Here is a 21,261-nt window from a genome sequence, read left to right as displayed (position 1 = left end):
AAAAAAAAAAGTGTGCGCATCCGTAATAAAACGTGCCTCACATGGCTCCAGGGGGTGAACAAAGGCCTCCTGTAGCAAATCCATGCGTTTTTGTAAGAAAAATATCCATATTTCAAACGTTTCTCTCTCTTCCGCTATCTGTTGTACGAGGAAGCCGTTCCGGCGGATGACGTAGGCCGTTCTCTCTGCGTTCGTCACTAATCTCGCTACGCCGACGTCCTATGTCATCCGCCGGAACCGCTTCCTTGTACGACAGATAGTGGAAGTGAGAGAAAAGTGTTTATTACATTTGAAATATGGATCTTTTTCTTACAAAAATGCATGGATTCGCTACATTTTTGCCTTTAACATTAATTGCATTCATAGTCAGTGTTCCTTAAAATGTTCGCAAATACAATTTGCAATTGTTTTTATACTGTACAAACTGTATATTCTGTCCCCTTACACTAACCTTAGCATATCATGTAATTAATTTGATTAAAGTTGTAATGAAACAGATATAGCTACATATATTTTCTTCCATATTGTTATATACATCTAATGGCTTATCGGAAAAAACTGGAGTGGGACTTGGATGGAGATGATTGAAAAAGATTAAATGATCAGAGAAGTCATCTTGATTAAAAATCAAAAACTGAAACGCATGCACGGGTGAATTGTTTACAATAAGATCAATAACATCCATTTAGAAATTGAAGTGAATTTTCATTTAATGCAGACTTAAATGTATATTAACCAATAGACAGTGTGTGTATTTGAGGAAATATGAATAACATTGCTAATCTTTCCTTTCAACACAGAAATGGCAGCGGCGATTCTTCGTCCTTTATGAACACGGCTGCTTGCGCTTCGCTCTGGATGAATCGGTAAGCTGTGCGTTATTTACATCTCACACAATTGCACATCAGTGATCTGTGAATCTAATCGCTTCGTTGAGAGATTACATTTGTTCTCTTCAAAACCGCCCTGACCAAATCAAACCTTAGTGGAATCCTCTCCAATAAAAAGACAACATAACCATCCCTAAACTAAAATAATCCAAGAAAAGTGTGTTGCTCCATCAGCAGCTCAGAGATGAGAAATGCTGAGGGAGTTCATCGGATGTAAACCAGCATAACACGGTCCGGTGGTTAATGAGAGCCCGGCTCAGCCTGTTTGTTTCACAGGAATGTGACATGGGTGACCAAATTAGCTGCCTGATCTGCCCGGAGATTACAGCATTTGTGTGTAAACAGTGAGGCCCACACACAGGCTCAGTGCTAGTGCTGAGTCCCACTGGACCCTCGACTCCCGAAGCTTAGGTTGCTTACTACAGCAATGCCCATTACCGCGGTGCAATTCATCATTCTGCATTGCAACACAAGGCAGAAAGCTGGCGTCGCGTCATTGTGCGAGATGGCTGAGGGAGGACATTGTTTTTATTTCCAGTGAGTGGTGAGGACAGTCCAAACTAGTTCAGGGTACTACAGAGTTTCCTGCCATTGTTTTGCTTTGAAAATGCTGTCAGCCCTGTTGTCATAGTCTTTTCATCTGTGTGGGGAGTTTCAGGAAATGCTGTTAAATTAGGTCAAGAAAAAAAAGACTCTTCAGAGTATGGATATAAGCAGGAATACTTTGTCTTTGGGTTTTCTTGTGCAAAAATGTGCTTAGGGTTAAATAGTAGGACTCTAACTTTGTTTTGCATGTTATAGTATTGAAATGCTGTGTCTCTAGCAAAGGTGGTTGCATTACAGCTGTGAACTGTACTGATATTTGAGCACATGACACACTAGCTCACTTCTAAGAGGCTAAATGGATTTTCGTGAATGTCTTAATTGATTTTTCTCTTCTCTCCTGGGAATCTTCTCATAGCACAGAGTCTCTATATAGTCAGAGATACTGTTTCCTTAGTGAACGTTCCTTTCAACCCTGGTTCATTGGTGAAACATGCCTCTAATTTTTTTTTAATAATGAACCTGTACATACAATTCACTGCAGTTTCCAGCCGAATGAATACTAGTGGCAGTAAAACACCAACAACTTTTTCTTTTCCTTTTCACATATATTATGATTACAGAGGCAGATTATCAATTAATAAAAAATGTAAAGTTTTCTTGCACAATACTATGTTATGAGCTCAAAACACTTTTACCATTGTGCAAGATTAGCACACTAATACATTTAGATTTTTGCATCACATAACCAGCTCCATATTTTTGTCTTTTCTGAGGTAGTAAACTTGCTCGGTAGCGCACCCGGTATAGCTCTGCACTTGTGATGTGAAGTGCTCGGTACGAATCCGTCAAACACAAGTCATGATAAAAGAGCTGAAAGATTTGTAGAAGCAAGATAAAATGACAAGATTGCTTGAGCAAATGTGTTTTTAACACTTAGTATCGCCTTTTGGGTCGGGTTTAGTTACGCTATTTTCAAAATGCGATAAAGCATCAACCTTTCAGCGTATTTCATTTTTGAGAACTGAACACACTTTTAGTGATGAGAAACATTCAAGAAGCAACAAAATATTATTTTACAGAAATGTCATGATAGGCGTGTTTTTCCATTTGAACCTACGTCTGTTCGTTTATTTTAGTTATATAAGGGTTTGCTATGTATAGTGTGAACTTCATTTGAGCTTAAAAAACACTCAAGTGTGCTCATTTCCCTCCAGGCTCTGTTGTAATCGTATCCCAGTACGGTTGTAGTTGTTTTAAAACACATGAACTCTGTAAACCCATAACTTGTCAGTTACTTTAAGAGAGTCAGCCGGTAAGTAGCCATTTATCTAGCTTCACTAGTGACTCGTATAAACATGATGTGCGTTCAGCTGCGGTCTTGAGGCAAAGTATTTTAATTGTCAGACTGAGATGTTCTTAACGTGCAGTCTGCGCTCAGGATTGCGTTTCCCCCCAATATGCCCTTATTAGGAGAAACTGCTGAGGACTGTGGGTGACGGTGCTAAATTCTGAGAACGTTAGCCCCCTAAAACCACATCGAAATGTTAAACATGCTTTGAGATTCTCGTTCCGACGAGGGCTTTGCCACAACACCTAGGGAAAATAAACCTAACAGACTAAGATTGTTTCAGAAGCAGGTTTTACATGGTACATCAAGCGAACCCCACATTTAGCTTGGTTTTCAGACCTCTGATCATCTGAGATCCGCTGGAGTTCACCGTTTGCCAGGTGTTGAATATGAAATGCATCTGTTTTATAGCCCTCAGGTGTTCCTGAGCTGGAAGATTCACATAGGTCTGTTTTAATAGAGGACACGGCACGTCTGGGCACATATATGCTGTAAAAGAAGAAGAGCTACCTGAAAACGGAGCAGCTTTGCTATTGTGCCACTTATGTTTGCAATAAAACAGTTGTTGTGACCCAAAACATTGCTGTCACTCCCAAAAACTTGTCCTTCTGGCTGTATTTGTGCTTTAATATGCCCTCATCAACAAATGGGAAACTGTTGAGATTTGCACTATGGCCTGTTAGTATTTTCTTGTAAATCATTTTCCAATAATCTTTGTTTTATACAACTTTGAAAAATCTTTTTTGAGAGTGTAGTTCATATGGCTCATGGGCTATATTTCAAGTCTCCGAAAGTTAAACATTGTGTGAGGAACAAACTGAAATTTAAATGAATGGTTTACCAAACAATGAAAGTGTTGTCACTCAAAGTCTGTATGCATCCATGATGTTTTTCTGAATAAAGTGCTTTCCGCAGCTCTTTCCATACAGCGACAGGCTCCAGAAACGACCATTTTTGGCTGAACTGTTGCTTTAAGATGTACAGTGGTTATAGAGGACCTCATTCACTGATCCTTGTTTTAACTGGAACATAGAGCCATTAAAAATCTTTTATTAAACAAGGAATCTGTTTTCATTCTGTATTTGACTGTAAAATAATTATGCAGTTTGATTCCTTACAATGCAGGACAAACTGGCAAGTGAGCATAACATTTTTAGTTTTATTACAGTTCTAAAAATAGCTGAGCATAGCAAGACAATGAAAGGATATGATTTTGTGTTTTGGAATAAAAACCACAATAATGTGAAATGCATGAATGAAAAACTCTCTGTTTCTGATTGATTCACTGCCTATATGCATGTTTACTAAGTCATTATAATGGATTCATTAACCGTAACACGCATTAGCATTTGGCCCGGGCCATTGCTGTAATTCACAGGGCCTGTGACTCTGTTTTTATGCGTGGGCCCCTTGTCCCCGCAGGGCAGATGTGTGAGGACCTCAGCAGGACGACATTCCCCCTGATGACAGTCCTGCTTCGAGCTATTTGCTCTTCCTGTTTTTCTTTTCTTTTTCTTTTTTTTTCATGCATTGCCTAATATTTTCCTCTCTTATCTGAAGATGATTTAAAGACTCCCACCCCCAACCCAAGCAAATCCAAAGACCTAAATGAACTGCTATTGAACTTTTGCGCACACAGCTCGAATTATTTGTGTGCTTGTGGCTACTGGCACTTTCACAGGAATTTATGCTACAGTTTTGGGTTTGTTCTTGAATGGCCTTCTGGATAAAATAATATGAAATTAGCAATCCGATACATGTAGGTTCTATCATGATTTGTGGTGGAACAAAGAGATAAAAATGTTCCGTTGTGTGTTTTCGGGGCTGTGCACGAAGTGACCTGAGACTCTTTGTTGTTGTGTCTTCTGTTCTTATGCTGCTGATGTCTCGTTACCCAGATTTCTTTCCCTCCGCAGCACTCACTCTGTAGTGAAACAGAAACACTGCTGCATATAACTGTGACGCACTGTAATTGCCATATTTGGCATTCCCTGGAGTTTACTGGCAGCTTTTAATAAAGCTAGATCACTTAAAATGGCCATAAAAGGAATCAGGAAAAGACGGCACCTGTTTTACATCTTGAGTCTGTAGAACGTCTGATAACAAGCCGGGGACAAGTTGCGAGTCGGTGGAGTGTGAATCTCTGGATCTTAACACAGAAAGAATCTAAATCTCGGTCCAGTGCTTTAAAGAAACAGTTCACCAAAAAAAAAGCCATTTGCTCGTTCTTATATCTCGTTCCAAACCTGTTTGACTTACTGTCTTGTTCAAGCTCCAAAATAGCAAGAAAGGGACACATACACAAGATGCATGCACAGAATATCAAGTCTTCTGATTTTGAAAAAATACTTTTATGACCTCATGTGAATTGAGACTAAATGAGATCATAGTTAACATTAAAAAAAAATCAAGTGACACCAGAGGCTCATTTAAAATACACATGAAGTCAGAAAGGTGGTTTTAAAATTGTGAAAACTTCAAAGAAACTTAACATGTACACATTTCTTTATACTCCAGGGATCAACGCTAAGGATTTTTTCTACTGGCCCGGACACGCACACAAAAAAAGTTGCTGTTATCATTGTTTTTGATCTCTATTATAATAAATAAGCTTATATGACACTAGTATTTTAGATACCAAATAAATTTTACAATTTCAATTTCGATACCACAGCAAAAATCACTAGCCAAAAATAAACAAATATAAAGTTTAAACATTATTAAAAGTGTACAGCACAAGTAATAGCACAAATAAACATAGGCCTATAGCACAAATATAGAAATGAAATGATGCTTTAGGTTTTTATGTTTGTAGATGTTCAGGTATAGAAATGGAAAAATCACATATTAAATAACATTTGCATATTCTTCTCTCTTTGTTGCACCTTGATTTTTCATAGCCATTTGAAATTAGAGGCAGCCACTGCATTTTAATCATGAATTGATCATAAAAAAAAAACGTGCAAGGTTTGATTTATATTAGACTGTATAATTTCAAAATCTGAAGCAAAAACAAAATGACCTGACTTTAGCTGAAATTATGCCACATAAAACATCTGCATGCATGACAGAAACAGCAGACGGGCTGAATGAGATGCAATTTCACTCTCTGCCAGCAGGTGGCGCTTATAGGACAACTCCTTGGTTACCACTGTAAACAGAGCAGTATTACATACACGTATTAACACTAATTTGAATGCATTATACGGAGACAAAATGAAAAGAAAATGCCATATCTAAAAACAACCAGTTCCCCTTCAACATTCATATAAAATTCAATATTTGGATTTTCTTCCTATATTTCAGTGAACAGTGATCTTGATCTGACTGCTATAGTATTTGTTTCCTCTTTGCGTTCGTCTTCAGCGTCTCTGTTATCGGCCGTTTACAGACTAATTATAATAATAACGTAACATTTCCACACAAATGGCATTTGGGAAAATGATTGCAGTGCAATTTGTGTGCAAGCACGAGACTGAGAGAGTCTGAAATAAAACAAAATATGTCCGGTCGATCGGTGCATCTGTACTCCAGTGTATAAATTATAAATAATCCTTGTTAAAGCTACAAAGTTACTTACCAAGATGGGTATTTTGACATACTTTTGTATGCATTTGCCCGTTCAGGCGACTTGCGCGTGTCAAAGACTCTTGCGCGTTTGAATTTTTAAATTAACAAGGCTTTAATTAACACATGCAAATGGTAAAATTTCGCAACAATGCTGCAGTGCCCCGATCGGGCAAGTGACAAATCCATCTGCTGTCCCGAACGTCTTTCACGCTGGCCCCGGGCCATCGGGCAGGCTTTGTCAAGCCCTGTACTCTTTATACACTTTTCTTTGTCCAAAAGTTTGCAGTCAAAACTGCAAAATATTATTACACTTTAAAGTAACTGATTTCTATGTGAATATATTCAAATGTAATTTATTTCTTGGATCAAAGTAGAATTTTACACGATCCTTCAGAAATCATGAAAATATGCCAATTTGCTGCTCGAGAAACATTTGTGATTATCAATGTAAAAAAAAAAATATATCCTGCTTCATATTTTTGTGCAAACTGTGATGCATTCTATTTGTCAGGATTCACAGATGAATGGAAAGTTCAAAAGAACAGCATTTATTTGAAATAGAAATCTTTTGTAACATTATAAATGCCTTTACTGTTGCCTTCAATCAATTTAATGCATCCTTGATCCTTGAAAAACTTACTAACCCCAAACGTTTGAATGGTTTTGTACACGTTGATCTGTGTGAAGTACTCATCTATCATGAGTCTGTGCAGTGTGAGTCCTGAGCCGCTGAGGTCATTGAACAGCACTCTGACAGTGCTCTTATTGTTGATGTGGGACCGTAATGGATCTGCTGTCATTAGACCAGCTGCTGGGGGTCCAATGTGGGTCCAGTACAGCTTTAATGTGTGATGTGACGGCCTCTCAAAGCACACCAGGGTGAAAGGCGTAAATAAATGCATGTTTCCAGTGACGTGTTTGGCACGGGCTGATGGTGGCAGGCCTGGAGCATAGGGGTGTGCGATATGACGATTTTTGATCGTGGACGATAAAAATGTCTCCACGATCTGCTTTTGAAGAAATATCGTAGTATCGCGCTACCGCGCACATTGTCAAATACAGTTCTGGCGCCTCCGTCTCTATATACTGTACAACACGACATACAGCAGTAGAGTTACTCAGACAGGACACTGCACTTATTCGCGATCGCAAAAGTACATTATTTGCATACAAGCCTTGCTGGTTAAATGTTTAATTCGCGCGCTGGTCTGACGTGCGCTTGTTCTGAGCGCATACACCTGACGCACGCGCACTAAAACGCCTGTCTAACAGCGCCTGATTACTCAACTAAGTTATATTTTGCGCTAATACTGTCAAAACACACAAGGTTTACATACAGACTGAGTTGGTTATCTCTAAAATGAAAGTAAATAGTTAAGAGAGAAACGGATGCGTGCCTGTACTGTATATTAGATGCGTGCAGCTCTTAAAGGGACAGGACACTAAACTGTCATTAAAGGGATAGTTCACCCTAAAATTGAATTTCTGTCATTATTTACTCAGTGGAAAACCAAACAGTTGCTGGTCTACATTGACTTTGATAGTAGGAAAGAAAAATCCTATGGAAGTCACTGAGGACCAGCAACTGTTTGGTTTTCCACCTTCTTCAAAATAGCATTTATGTTCAGCAGAAGAAAGAAACTCATTCCGGTTTAAAACAACTTTTGAGTAAATGATGATATAAAAATACAACATTATGACAGAATTGACAGACAGATGACAGAATATTAATTTGTGGGGGAACTATTCATTTAACGTTAACAAAACAACAAAACGCAAAAGAGAAAAATCACTCACTATTCTTGACTGAAAAACTTTAATACAGTTGCTTTAGGAATCAGTCTATCTAGTGTTTTATTTTTATATTTGTTCATTCAATTTCATTGAATGCTCTGCTAAATACACCTATTGTACCTGGAAATAAAGCACTGTTTGTTTTATTTGTATATTATGTGTATTTGTAATGTGTATCTTTGTTCTTATTTTTTAATAAGAAAAATAAAATAATGACAAAGATTTTTTATCTTCACCCACTTTGGCCTAAATATCTGCCATGCATCTTTGTCTTTCTAGTTTGGCTGTAATGCTCAGACAACTTGTAAAACCAAAATAGTAAAACTAACAAAGAATCGGGATAAAAATCGTGAATCGTGATATTTCTATAAAAAATCGTGATATGATATTTTTCCCATATCGCCCACCCCTACTGGAGCATTAGGTAACAATGGCATCAGCACTACAGTAACCATTAAGGCTGGTGCCAGCACTGATTTAATGATATGAGAAATACATCAGTGACGTACATGTTTACTCAGAAGCTGTTGCTCTAGGACAAGCTACTTCAGCAGAAACAGCAGGAAGTGAGGTTAAATGACGAAGATCACAATATATATTTTTAGGCTCAGAATCGATTCCTGAGGACTCGCGATGCATTCTGAAAATCTCAGAATCGATCCAGAATCGATGTATCGTCCCCAGCCCTAGCGGGTAGAGACTCGTGTGTGTGCGGGACAATAAGGGTGTTCTCCCACTAGGCGTTTTGAGCCCAAGCACGTTTGACTAGTGTGATCGCTCCATGGTTTGTTTAGCCGGCCCTGGTACTGAGCGAGAGCGCTTCTCTGCTGTCTTCACATGCTATCGTAAACTATTTCCCTCTTATGAAGTCGTGATTACGAGCACGTTGCATTCTATTGTTAAAAATAACAGTGAACAGTGGTTTGTGAATGTTGATACTTAGCCTATATAATTTTATCGGGAGCGTTCATGTGAGCGCTCCTGCAGTCTTTGGCCCACCCCAAATGCTCTCATTGGTTGAGACGCGTGATGACACCCATCTCAAGCCAGTACTGATCGACACTCCACCCCTCCTGTGACCCATGGTTTGTCTGTATGTGTATTCAGAGCCAGTGAGCAATGGACTCTCAAAATAATAATAATAAAAACTGCGTTAATGTGCGATTTAAAGTAATTGTCGGCATTAATTAATTGATGTGATAACACGTTAACTTGCCCAGCCCTAATTTTTACTCATCCCTAGATGTATGAAATATCCACAGTTGTATATATGAGCCATTGCTGTCTGTCAGACCAAAATTAATCTGGACTTTTGTCTGTTAACTTGTCATCTGTTGTCCCACACAGCCAAGTACGCTACCGCAAGGGACGGTCAACATGAACCTGTGTACTGATGTGATCGACGCTGAGGCCAGGACCGGACAGAAGAACGCTCTGTGCATCATCACCCCGGAGCAGGAGTACTACATACGAGGAGACAACAAGGAGATCATCAATGGGTATGTGGCATGTTCACGACGTCAGTCTCTCCACCGATGGGACACGAGATGAGCTTGACCTCTTCTATCTTTCATCAGGTGGAGTGAACAGTTAGTGGTTTATCCGAGAACCAACAAGCAAAATCAAAAGAAGAAGCGCAAAGTGGAACCAGCAACCTCACAGGTACTTCATGACTGCAACCTGTGCTCTGAAATTTTATTTGTACCAAATTCTGTTTTATGTGTTCCCAAATTCAAACAGAATTTTTGTTTTCCCAAATTCTGTGATTTCAGATTTTAAGTTTCTGGATTGTGGTTTTATTGCATTTTTATAATCAGAAAAGGATGTCTCATCAGTAGAATTCACAAATTTTTATCTCTGCTTGTGTTTTATTTAATACAATATTATTATCACAAACAATGTAAATCAAATGAATGCATAAATGGTTTAATTAATCTTTTACGATGTTAACAAATCAAATTGAATCAATTCCTTTCGGTTTATCAAAGAAAGTGGTGCACAACAGGTTAACTGTTTTAATTAAAGCATAGACGAAAAATTGTGATATTGTGGGATATTCCCTACAGAATGCTGTTTTAAGGAATATATTATTTACATTTATGCATTTAGCATAAATTTGAATAACAATATTGTTTTAAAAAAAAAAATACTTTAAATGATCATATATATCATATATGATTACCTGTAGAGCCCTACTTTTAATTAATTTCAAATGTGCCATGTTCCATGACATTCAGCGTTATACAGTACATTCAGTTTTTATGACTGAATTCTATGATTCAGTCCAGGTTTTTATTGAGACAAACGGCGAGTAATGAAACGGTGGGTGTTATGTGCTTGATTTCAGGAACCAGGCCCAGCGAAGGTAGCGGTGACTGGCTCAGGCATCCCAGAAGCAGAGAAAACACCAGACTCCAGTTCTATCATATGGCAGGAGGAGCTGCAAAGCAGAGAGGCAGACGGGTCCCAGACATGGTCCGCCAGTGAGATGCCGCCTTTAGGCTCACCTCTGCCCTCTGCAGGTCCGGCAGACATTCAGGCTGTTGATTTAAAGCGTTAATTTGGTGCGATTAATTGTGGAAAAAATAATGCTTTGAAATTAAGGCATTTAACGCAGCTGCCCAGTCTAGACCTGTCTATTATCTTACACAGTTGCTGATAAACATGATGCAGAGCGACTGACTGCATGATGAAGCTTGTTAGAATGCAGTTATATGAGCCTAAAATTCAAAATATGAGCACAAAAGATTGTTTCTCCCCAGTTGCTGCACTGTTGCAAATGAGATTTTGTTTCTTGAACTGTGGAATAAAATCAATAAGTTAATGTTGTGTTACGTTTTAAACACTGTATTGTCAGTATTGCTCAATTTCAATCAAAGCCACGGCAGAACTGTTGTGCATCTCAGAGCCATGGTTTTGAATTAATTGAGTCAATGATTCAGTCACCCATTCATGTAGACAGTCACTTGCTTTGTTTTTGAATGAAGCAGCCATTTGAAGAAACTGGTTGAATGAATGATTCGTTGACTCACTCATTAAGACAGTGACATGCTGCAACCTACTGGAGGTGTAATTTCAAATTTAACACTTTAAATATTTAAATATTAATAAAACATACTCTTTTAATCTTTATTATTTTTGCAATTTTGAATCAAAATATTTCTTTCTAAAGCTACTTTTTTGTAATGTTTATTCAGTGCTTCCCTCATCTAACACAATGATGACTAACCAAATTAACTTTTGGGGGGTAATTTCTCAGCCCACATCAATTTGCGATTAATTAATCAGCACATCACGTAATTAATTAGATGAGTTCAAATACACATTAGTTTGGCTAAAACCCTTCATGAAGTCACTCTTCTTCATTGCACTCTATAGGTGAGGGGTCGATGGTGAGCCGGTGTTCGGATCAGAGCTCAGTGAACGGTGATGAGGTGGACCGGAGCGGGCTCTCCTTCCACTCAGCTGTTTCCCAGCCCTCTCATGACCCCCTGTCGCCCACGGGCAGCTCGTCCAGCCGGCACAGTGCAGAGATGGGGGGCGTCCCACGCTGCCTGTCTCCTGCTCCTAGCGACCCCTTCCCATCAGGCAGCAGCCTGCTGTCCAACGGTTCCCACATCAGCGGCTCCATGAGTTCTCTGGACTCGGATGCCAGTGGCAGCACGGTCACCAGCACCGACAGCCACCCGGCCGAACTGCTCGGACGTGTGCACCGTGCTCTGTCCCGCCGTGGAGACGCCGAGATCCGCAAGCCAGAGAAACGGAGCCGCCTGCGCAGTCCGGAAAGACAAGAGTCTGTGTTCAGCCCGGAGAGAAGGTGAGCGCAGGCCGTTCCCTCACACACTCACACTCTGCGTCTCCTTTTAAGGCATGCTGATTACACTCGGCGTATAACAGGGATAAAACCACATGTGCCTTATTAGGCCAGAAAGTGCTTTGCAACATGCTTTTGTCATGGAATAATGGAGATTAGGAGATCATTAGATAGGCACCCTGCCTTAAACAGTCAGTAAACATCACTGCTCCCCCAATTCTATTTTATTTTTGATACATTTTGTTATACTGTCCAAAAGAATAACATAACCCCTATTCTGTGTTTTTCTTTTTAATGGTTTAATTTTAATAGTCTAAAAGCATGTCATCTATTGAATTCATGCAATTTAATAATTTATTACAATTTCAACAATGAAGGGGACCTTTAACATAACACAAAGCACAGGACACTTATAATTTTCCCACCCCAGCATTTATAATAAACTATATTAAATTATAATAAATAGCTTAAATTGTGCTGATAACTGTAATCTAAATAATTAGTTTTTAAATTATAATAAAATAAATTAGTTAAAACTATCCAAGTTACAGTTAATAGTGGAGTGTTTTTAAATTCTAATAAAATGAAAGAAAGATAATTATTTAAGTTACAGTTATTAGTACAATCTCTTATTTAAAAATAAATAAAACCGTATAAAACTATTTTTATTTACCCTATTAAAAAAAATTGTAACACAATATAAAAAACTTTAATGTTTACATAATTTAGTTTAACTTGTTGTACTAGAATAAAATTACTAAAATTTTAACTAAAATTAAAATGAAACGAAAAATATAAATATATTGAATCAGTTTTTATATTTATAAATCCATGACACACTGGGGATTTGTTCAGTCACCATTATCTAGCATTCCACATTATTTTCTTGTTAATAAATTGAAAAAGGAAACATTTCTTTAATCCAATGAAAGGAGCAATGTCTCTGAGTCCTGAGCTTGTATTCAGCTGAAATGTATAAGCTTGCATTTACAACTTAATTAACAGGATAAATGCTGCTGTTTTTAAATAGCTCCCATCAACCCTCTGAGGTCAAAGCCCTCGAGAGCGCCGTCTCTAACAGCATCACTGACGTACGTAAGATGGCTCGCTTTTTTTCTGACAAGCATAGATGAGCAGCACTGAAGAATTCATAGAGAAAGAACGGGACGCTCTCTACTCTGGTTTAATTTGGGTTTATGGGAATTGTGCCACTTTGTACCCAGTAGCCAATGAGGCTGTGAGAAGTCATGTGACACACATACCTCACTGACTGGCTTTCTTGTTTCCTTTTAAGGAGGCTGACAATGGAGTGAAGAACCCAAATAAGGGCAAAATTTGAATAGTCATTTAATATTTTCAGACATGGTTTTGTGAACTAAATTCCTGACTGTAAGTCGGGAAATGTGTGTGCGTTTGGGCTCATCAAAACCAGGAGACATGTTTAACCTCTTCCTGAGGAAGATAAAAGTTTTACTAATCAATACCTTCATCAAGGATGCAGAACTGATGTGACAGTTAAGACATTTATAATGTTACAACAGATTTCTATTTCAAATAAATGCTGTTTTTGTGATCTTTCCATTCATCAGGGCATCCTGAAAAATAAAATGTATCACAGTTTCCACAAAAATGTGAAGCAGCACAACTGTATTCAACATTAATAATGATCAGAAATTTCTTGAGCAGTAAATAAGTATATTAGAATGATTTCTGAAGGATCGTGTGACACTGAAGACTGGAGGAATGATGATGAAAATTCAGCTTTGATCACAGAAATAAATTATATTGATCATATATTCATAATATAAGACAGCTATTTAAAATTGTAATAATAATTCACAATTTTTACTGTATCATTGCTCAAATAAATGTGAGCAGAAGAGGCTTCTTTCAAAAATTAAAAATTCAACTTGTAGGCCTATTTTGTTTTTATATTCATAATGTTAGTTGCTCTTGAAGACACTCCCTTAAAGTAAAAATATACATATTGACCAATTAAATTACAATAATGCCATATAGTTTCTTCGATTTAGTAAACATTTCCTTTAGTTGTTGTTTTTTTTTTCAGGTAATTATTGAAGTAAAAAGTGATTTATAAAATAAAGAGCAAAGAACAAAATGAGCTGTACAGTTTACTGAATTTACACTGCAAGATTTGATATTTTGGTGCACATTTTTTGGTTCCTCCATACCTTTTGAAGGTTTACCTTCATTGATTTCCGTACGAGCATTCAGAGAGCATGTGTAAAAGGATTGCTTGAATTGAGAGGCAAATTAAGCCGGAAATTGTAGAATCTACACTGCACTGTAATGTCTCTGTTAAGATCTCTTTCTGTTTCTGCACTCTTAGTGGGCGCTCGAATGTGATTGAGAAGCTGGAGGCGTTGGAGCTGGAGCATGCTGAGAGAATGGAGGTGGAGGAGAGATGCAGTGGAGTCCGGCAGGGCCGCAGTGAAGTGAGACGATTCCAGCGGGAGGTAATGTATACTTACCCAAACCCCCAGTGTTCATATTCACAGACAAACTGGTTTTACAGCCGGCACTGCACTTCCTGGAGACGCCGTCTCCTCACGCGAGCTCTCGATGTGAATGTGACGAACACTTGGAATCCCTAGAAACTCAGCATTTAAAGTTTTATAATCGTCTTAAAGGGATAGTTCACCCAAAAATGATCATTCAGTCATCATTTACTCAGTTATGTTGTTCCAAACTTGTATGAGTTTCTTTCTTCTGTTCAACATTAATTAAGATATTTTGAAGAATGTTGGTAACCAAACAGTAGTCGGTAGCCATTGACTTCGATAGTATGGGAAAAAATATTCTTCAATATATCATCTTGTGTTTTGGAGAAAAAAAGACATATACAGGTTTGGAACGACATGAGTAAATGATGACGGAATTTTCATTTTTATGTGAACTATCCCTTTAAAGCAAAACAGAAAAGATGACCTAATGATTTTTTTTTTTTTTTTTTTTTTTTTTTTTTTTTAAGAAAATGTTCAGCTGTTTTTTGGCTCTTGCACGCATGACCTTTTTGTTTCAATTAATTTCCAGTTTCCATTATGTGCTCAGATTCCCCTGACAGTTTCTTTCCTTTTTCAGACTTGTGCCTTGGGCCGAATAAATTTCTTTGACATAAACAAATGTATAGTTCCACGTCTCTTTTTCATCGTGGCTGTTTGGTTTATAGAGCTGCGGCATCTTGTCAGGGTCTTTGTTTTTGTTATTTTTCATTTCCCTCAAATAATTTTTTTGTATTCCACTTAGGGCTGGGAAGATATGACCCCCCCCCCCCCCCCCCCCCCCTAAAAAAAATTCAAGACAGATTCAAGGTTCCATATGTTAGATCGGGTCTCCACGCCAGATAATATTTAGGATACAGCCCCGGACGCCAGATATCAGTTAGTCCAGTAACAGAACAACTAGTCAGCAGAGCTGTTGATACCCAAAATGAGTGTTTAACAGTCTTCTGTCAGTCAAGAAGTTGACCGAGAAAAGCCAGAGAAGAGCAGAAGCAGGAGACGAAGTGATGATGGTAAAAAGTAACAGTTTATTGAACAATCTTAGTTGCGTGTTTCAACATGTACTGTTATACCAACAGCAACATCCCATAAACCTTGGGCTTCCATAAACATTCCCCCTTATCTATCTCTATTCATACAGACAAAACAGTTCATGAAACCCCACGAGCGTGAGAGTGAACAACAATGAAAATGCATAAGCAAGGAAAATTAATAAGAAATGTTTCGACACCCCCAGGTTGCCAGTTGCCGGAAAACACAGCATACTGCAGTCATGGAAGTGAGTAAACGAACTGGGTCAGAGATGGCAGATTCTACCCAACCTAAAAAAAAAAACTCTGCATCCATCTAAAAATCTCTATGACCAGAGGAATATTAAACCACAAATAAATCGAAAGGCATCAAGCTTTACTTTGTAAGCTGATGAGTTGGTGTCAGCTGAGCTTGTTCCTGTTGTGTCTCCTCAATCTGGCAACCGGCATGTTTTGAATACCCCCAGTATTTTGAATTTGGACTGCAGTACCCATTTCAACCACTAGCTGTCAATATTAGGTACTACACCATTAACTACTCAACTTAAAATGTAATTACATTTCGGCGCCAATAGCCTCGTGGTTAATGCGCCGATATATACAGTGCAACTGCGCTCAAGGCGACCCGAGTTCGATTCCCGTCTCGAGGTACTATGCCGATCCCTCCCGCCTCTCTACCCAATATTTTCCTGTCATCTCACCTGTCCTGTCTGAATAATAAAGGAATCAAAAACCCAAAAATGTAACTTAAAAAAATAACTACAACATGATTCAAGTAACATTTTCTTTGTTAACCATCTGCTTAAAGGCCGTTTTATTCCAAGTGAAGCGTGCATGATGTAAACGTAAAACAAATGACTTGTTAAATATCTTTTCAGAAAATATACATGAAATATGAAGTACAAACCTGTCTTAAACATCTCTGTTCAGAAATAATATAAAAAAGCCAAAATGGTGACATTCAGTTTTAAATTCAAATTTAAAGCAAATGACAATATTACAGCAGTAGTAGGCAATTATTAACAGTAAATGAAAATGGCCTGTCAGCGTCATGCAAATATCAAACATGCAGTAATAGTTCAGCACAGGTTTCTGCTTTTCCAGTGTTTTTCAGTGTAAACATGCACTTGATGGACGTGATTTACCATTGCGTTCTCGTTTTTTGCAGTGGCTCGCACTCGAGTTAAAAGAAGTTCAACATGCCTCTCATAACTTTGCGTTTTTATCTTAACTGTTATTGTATTGTCAACGTGTTTAATTGTAGCATTTGGTAATATTTTTATTAAAAACCATGATTGCTCAATTTAAGAAAAAAAAAGAGAAAAATTCCAAAACATTTGAATTAATCGCTAAAATCATAAAACTTGTCCAGCCCTAATTTCATCCTGATCCTGTCTATCCAGATTTATTTTACATACACGCACGCATACTAGTCATGCTAGTATAAGTTCACGTTCCTTTGTGTCTGTTTCCACTTACGCTGGTTCAGTGCAAGGATCGGTGGTTTCTCAACAATGTGAGCGATAGAGATTTTGATCAAGCCTCTTGTTTTTATGACATTCTTCACTGATAGTATCGTCCGTTTGCTGCGTAGGGTTTTACGTGTGTGTGATCATTGAAGGAGCACACAGCGTTTGTTTCGCAAGCCAAAGTGCTCTGAAAAATAACAAGGATTATTGTTGCAAGCAGACGCATCTGTCAGTGTAACAAAGGCTCAAGTTGAATGTAAAATGAGGCTGAGAGCTTCTCAGGCCGAAGATTGTTATTGTTTGTGCTGCTTTCAAGGTCAGTCCAGGGTTTTGATGTGTTACTGCTGTTTTCTGCCTCATTCTGAAGGCAATTGAACCGTTTATGAAGCCTCTCCGCTGTGGAGGTCAGTGATCCTCAGATTGGATTGTCAAGTATTGATATTATTCTGCTGCAGATGGATCTAATTATGCATCTCTATCCAAGCAAGCTGCTCAGACATGAGGCCAAACATCTTCAGCAAATACATAAACAAGCCCACAAACTCTTGAATGAAACTTTAACATGTGATGTAACCCTTTAATAAATATTTGTATAACTAAGGCAGTCAGTATGGATGCATTTATCACTCATTGTCCTTCATTAGAATGTGTTGGTCAATGTTGGTTATATATTGGAAATTTTATAATGCATGCTCATTTAATCTATTTGGTAACACTTTAAAATAAGGTGTCATTTGTTAACATTAGCTAATGAATTAACTAACAATGAACAATTCATTTATAACACTATTAAGCTTTGTTAATGTTAATAAAAATAGTTGTTCATTGTTTTTCATGTTAGTTCATAGTACATTAACAAACACAACTTGTGATTTTAATAATGCATTAGTAAATGCTGAAATTAACTAAGATTAATAAATGCTGTAGAAGTATTGTTCATGTTAACTAATGTAGTTAATTACTGAACCTTATTGTAAAGTGTTACCACCTAAATTTACATTTAGTTTTCCTTTGCCTTCATTTAATGCTCACTTTAAGTTGACACTAATTTTTATGAGACTGTAAAATGTGATCTTTTGCAAATGTTATGTACTTTAGCAGAAATGTAGACTACCTTTCAAAAGTTTGAGGTCAGTAAGATTCTTTTTTTAATTAATTGATGATTAATTTAAGTATTAATGCTTTTATTCAGCAAGGCTGCATTAAATGACAGTAAAGATGTTTCAAAATATTTCAAATAAAATAAAGTAAAAAATACCGTGTATATGTAAAATATACTATATATACAGTGGGTACGGAAAGTATTCAGACCCCCTTAAATTTTTCACTCTGTTATATTGCAGCCATTTGCTAAAATCATTAATTTTTTTTCCTCATTAATGTACACACAGCACCCCATATTGACAGAAAAACACAGAATTGTTGACATTTTTGCAGATTTATTAAAAAAGAAAAACTGAAATATCACGTGGTCCTAAGTATTCAGACCCCTTTATTTAGTAGAAGTTTTAAATTATAATAAAATAGTTCACAATTTGTGTATCTGATCAAATAATTGCAGCCTTGGTGAGCAGAAGAGGCTTTGTTCAAAAACATTTTAAAAACCTTACTGACCCCAAACTTGTGAACGCTGGTGTATAGTATTTGAATATTAGCCATTTATTGGTTTTCAGACATGAAAATATAATTTTTTGACTTTTAGGTATCGACAGATTACTGCTTTTCTAGTTTTCTAGATGATTGCTTGGCTTGTTTGCAACCATCCAGTAAGCAATAATGATGTTGCCTTACCTGTATTCTGCACACTAAAACATCTCGGAGAGTAAATCTTTTGTTTCTTTCACACATTTAGGAGCAGAAGATGGACCCGGCCCAGGATTTAGACTTCCATCACTCCACCCTGCCGCCTCTGAGACGAGCCAAATCACTGGACCGCAGGACCACCGAATCAGTCATGACAGTAAGACCATCTCTCTGTTTTCTCTCAGCATCACTCAGCACAGATGCTGGACAGTCATAAGGCATTTCCATTATAATCGGCGAAGATTGTGTGTGAGGTGAACCGCTGCCAAATCCTCCACAATGGCTCTGTTGTGCTCTGAGGTTGAAAGGTTAAAGAGAGCAGCAGCAGGATTTGGCATGATTTGAAGGAAAAGATGGACTACTGTTTTGGAATATTTTAGTCAGCATGATATAAAGAACGTCTCGATTTACACAGACTTTAGCATTAGATGGAGATCACTGCTGTCCAAAAGTCATTCATTGCTGCTTTTTAATGTATTATACAGGCTACAGTGACGTCATCCGATGTCCTTTTTTTAATGGACATCTTTATTATTTTAAATAACTGCTTCATTCCTTGTTTATAAAATGAAAAAAAAAAAAACATTTGTCAAAAATCATGTGGTGTGACCAACAAGCAGACAGAATTCTTGTGACTCTCAGCGTCAATAAATATCACATAATTGGACCTTACAAAGCAAAGTTGAGGTTGTAAAACGTAATTTGGTGCGACTCTCAGATGTCAGTGATAGTTATGATTTAATAATTCATAATATTTGGAAAATAAAAAAGTTTTACCTTGAAAAAATGTATTTTGAGAACATTGTTTTTAAAAGTTTAGTATAGTTAACTAAAACTAAAACCATAAAAAATAATTCCTTTACTTGAGGTAAAATAAACTAACTAAAATATAATAAAACAATAACTAAAACTGAAATAACAGTAAAGACAAATGTATGCAGACGTATTAATAATAAAAATGACTATAACTGATTAAAATGGAAAATATAAAAAATTATTCAAAATATTTATAAAAACTATAATTGTATATAAATTGCTAAAACTTTAACTAAAACTAAAATGAAAAGGAAAATATAAAAAAAATTCAAGATATTAATAAAAACTATAATAGTATGTAGATTACTACAACTTAACATGAAAATGGAAAATACAAAAATAAGCACTTATTCAAAATCGTAATAAGTATATTAGTATATAAATTTCTTTATAACATGAAAACAGAAAAAATGGAAAATATAAAAATAACTACAAAATTACTTCAAAATATTAATTAAAAGCAATAATACTATATCAGTAATACTTACACCGTGTCCTAACTCCACACGACACAACACGCGATAAAACTTATCTTTTCCATGTTACTCCCATGTTATGAGTTTTTGTCCTAACAAGCTGCAAGGGCAACACGCAAAATTTCTATTTTAGAAACGGTTTCTATTTCCACGACGTCGCGGCTGGAACAGCAACATACAAACTATATGTGACCCTGGACCACAAAACCAGTCATATGTGTAAACTGATGTATGGTTTGTTAGGATGTGACAATATTTGGCTGAGATACAACTATTTGAAAATCTGGAATCTGAGGGTGCAAAAAAATCTAAATATTGAGAAAATCGCCTTTAAAGTTGTTCAAATGAAGTTCTTAGCCATGCATATTACTAATCAAACATTAAGTTTTAATATATTTACAGTAGGGAATATCTTCATGGAACATGATCTTTACTTAATATCCTAATGATTTTTGTTATAGAAGAAAAATGGATCATTTTGACCCATACAATGTATTTTTGTCTATTGCTACAAATATACCCCAGCCACTTAAGAGTGTCATATGTGACCCTGGATCACAAAACCAGCGATAATCTCAGGTACCGATTATGTGCTTTATTCAAAGTTAAACGTGTCTAAAGTGATGTTTACCTCAGATCTTGAAAATTAAAAAAAGCAAAGATGTGCGTTAAAACTGTGAACTGTCACTCAGTATGTACATTTAATGATGTTAAAAAGGTTTAATCTTTATGAATTAGATTGTAAACTTCGTAGTGAGTGCAGAGCGCTTCCAGAGAGAGCCCGCACACACACGCTTCTGATTGGCTGTGATATTTGATTGATTCTGTCGCGTTTAGTGTGGACACCCAAACTGCTTGTTGCTGGAATCTTGTCACGTGTAGTTAGGACACTGTGTAAAATACCACTGATGAACTATTATTTTTTTAAAATAGATTTTTCCTTTATTGTGGACACTCTCATTTGTCTTTGACCCTTAAACCTTAGACTTTCTGCTGGTGTCTCCACCCAGACTAATCCTGATCGCCCTCTTGTTTCTCTGTGCTATTTGTGTACTTCATTGTTGTTAGTCCTCGGACGTCATATTCCTCGGGGTGTCGCGTGTTCCTCTCTCCTGCCCAGGTCATCTCTAGCTCGTCCTGCATCCATCCGTGTGTTCCTGTCCTCTCACATCTGTGTGCTCC

At 37.2% G+C, this 21,261-nt stretch overlaps 1 protein-coding gene across 4 annotated transcripts in view; it reads left to right on the top strand.

Moving 5' to 3' along the window:
- The window catches only part of LOC306852423 (myosin phosphatase Rho-interacting protein-like), a 52,185-nt gene that overhangs the window by 10,237 nt on the left and 20,687 nt on the right, over window positions 1-21,261 (top strand). For all 4 annotated transcript variants that reach the window (XM_079389213.1, XM_079389212.1, XM_079389214.1 and 1 more), the window contains exons 3-9: window positions 801-866; window positions 9,496-9,647; window positions 9,726-9,810; window positions 10,496-10,670; window positions 11,527-11,965; window positions 14,313-14,439; window positions 18,837-18,944. In XM_079389213.1, the coding sequence (XP_079245339.1) occupies window positions 801-866; window positions 9,496-9,647; window positions 9,726-9,810; window positions 10,496-10,670; window positions 11,527-11,965; window positions 14,313-14,439; window positions 18,837-18,944 (1,152 nt within the window). The remainder of the gene's footprint in view (window positions 1-800; window positions 867-9,495; window positions 9,648-9,725; window positions 9,811-10,495; window positions 10,671-11,526; window positions 11,966-14,312; window positions 14,440-18,836; window positions 18,945-21,261) is intronic.

The sequence above is a fragment of the Barbus barbus genome (assembly GCF_936440315.1).
Source record: "Barbus barbus genome assembly, chromosome: 32".
In the NCBI taxonomy this organism is placed as follows: Eukaryota; Metazoa; Chordata; class Actinopteri; order Cypriniformes; family Cyprinidae; genus Barbus; species Barbus barbus.
This window is presented reverse-complemented; position numbering and strand designations above follow the sequence as displayed.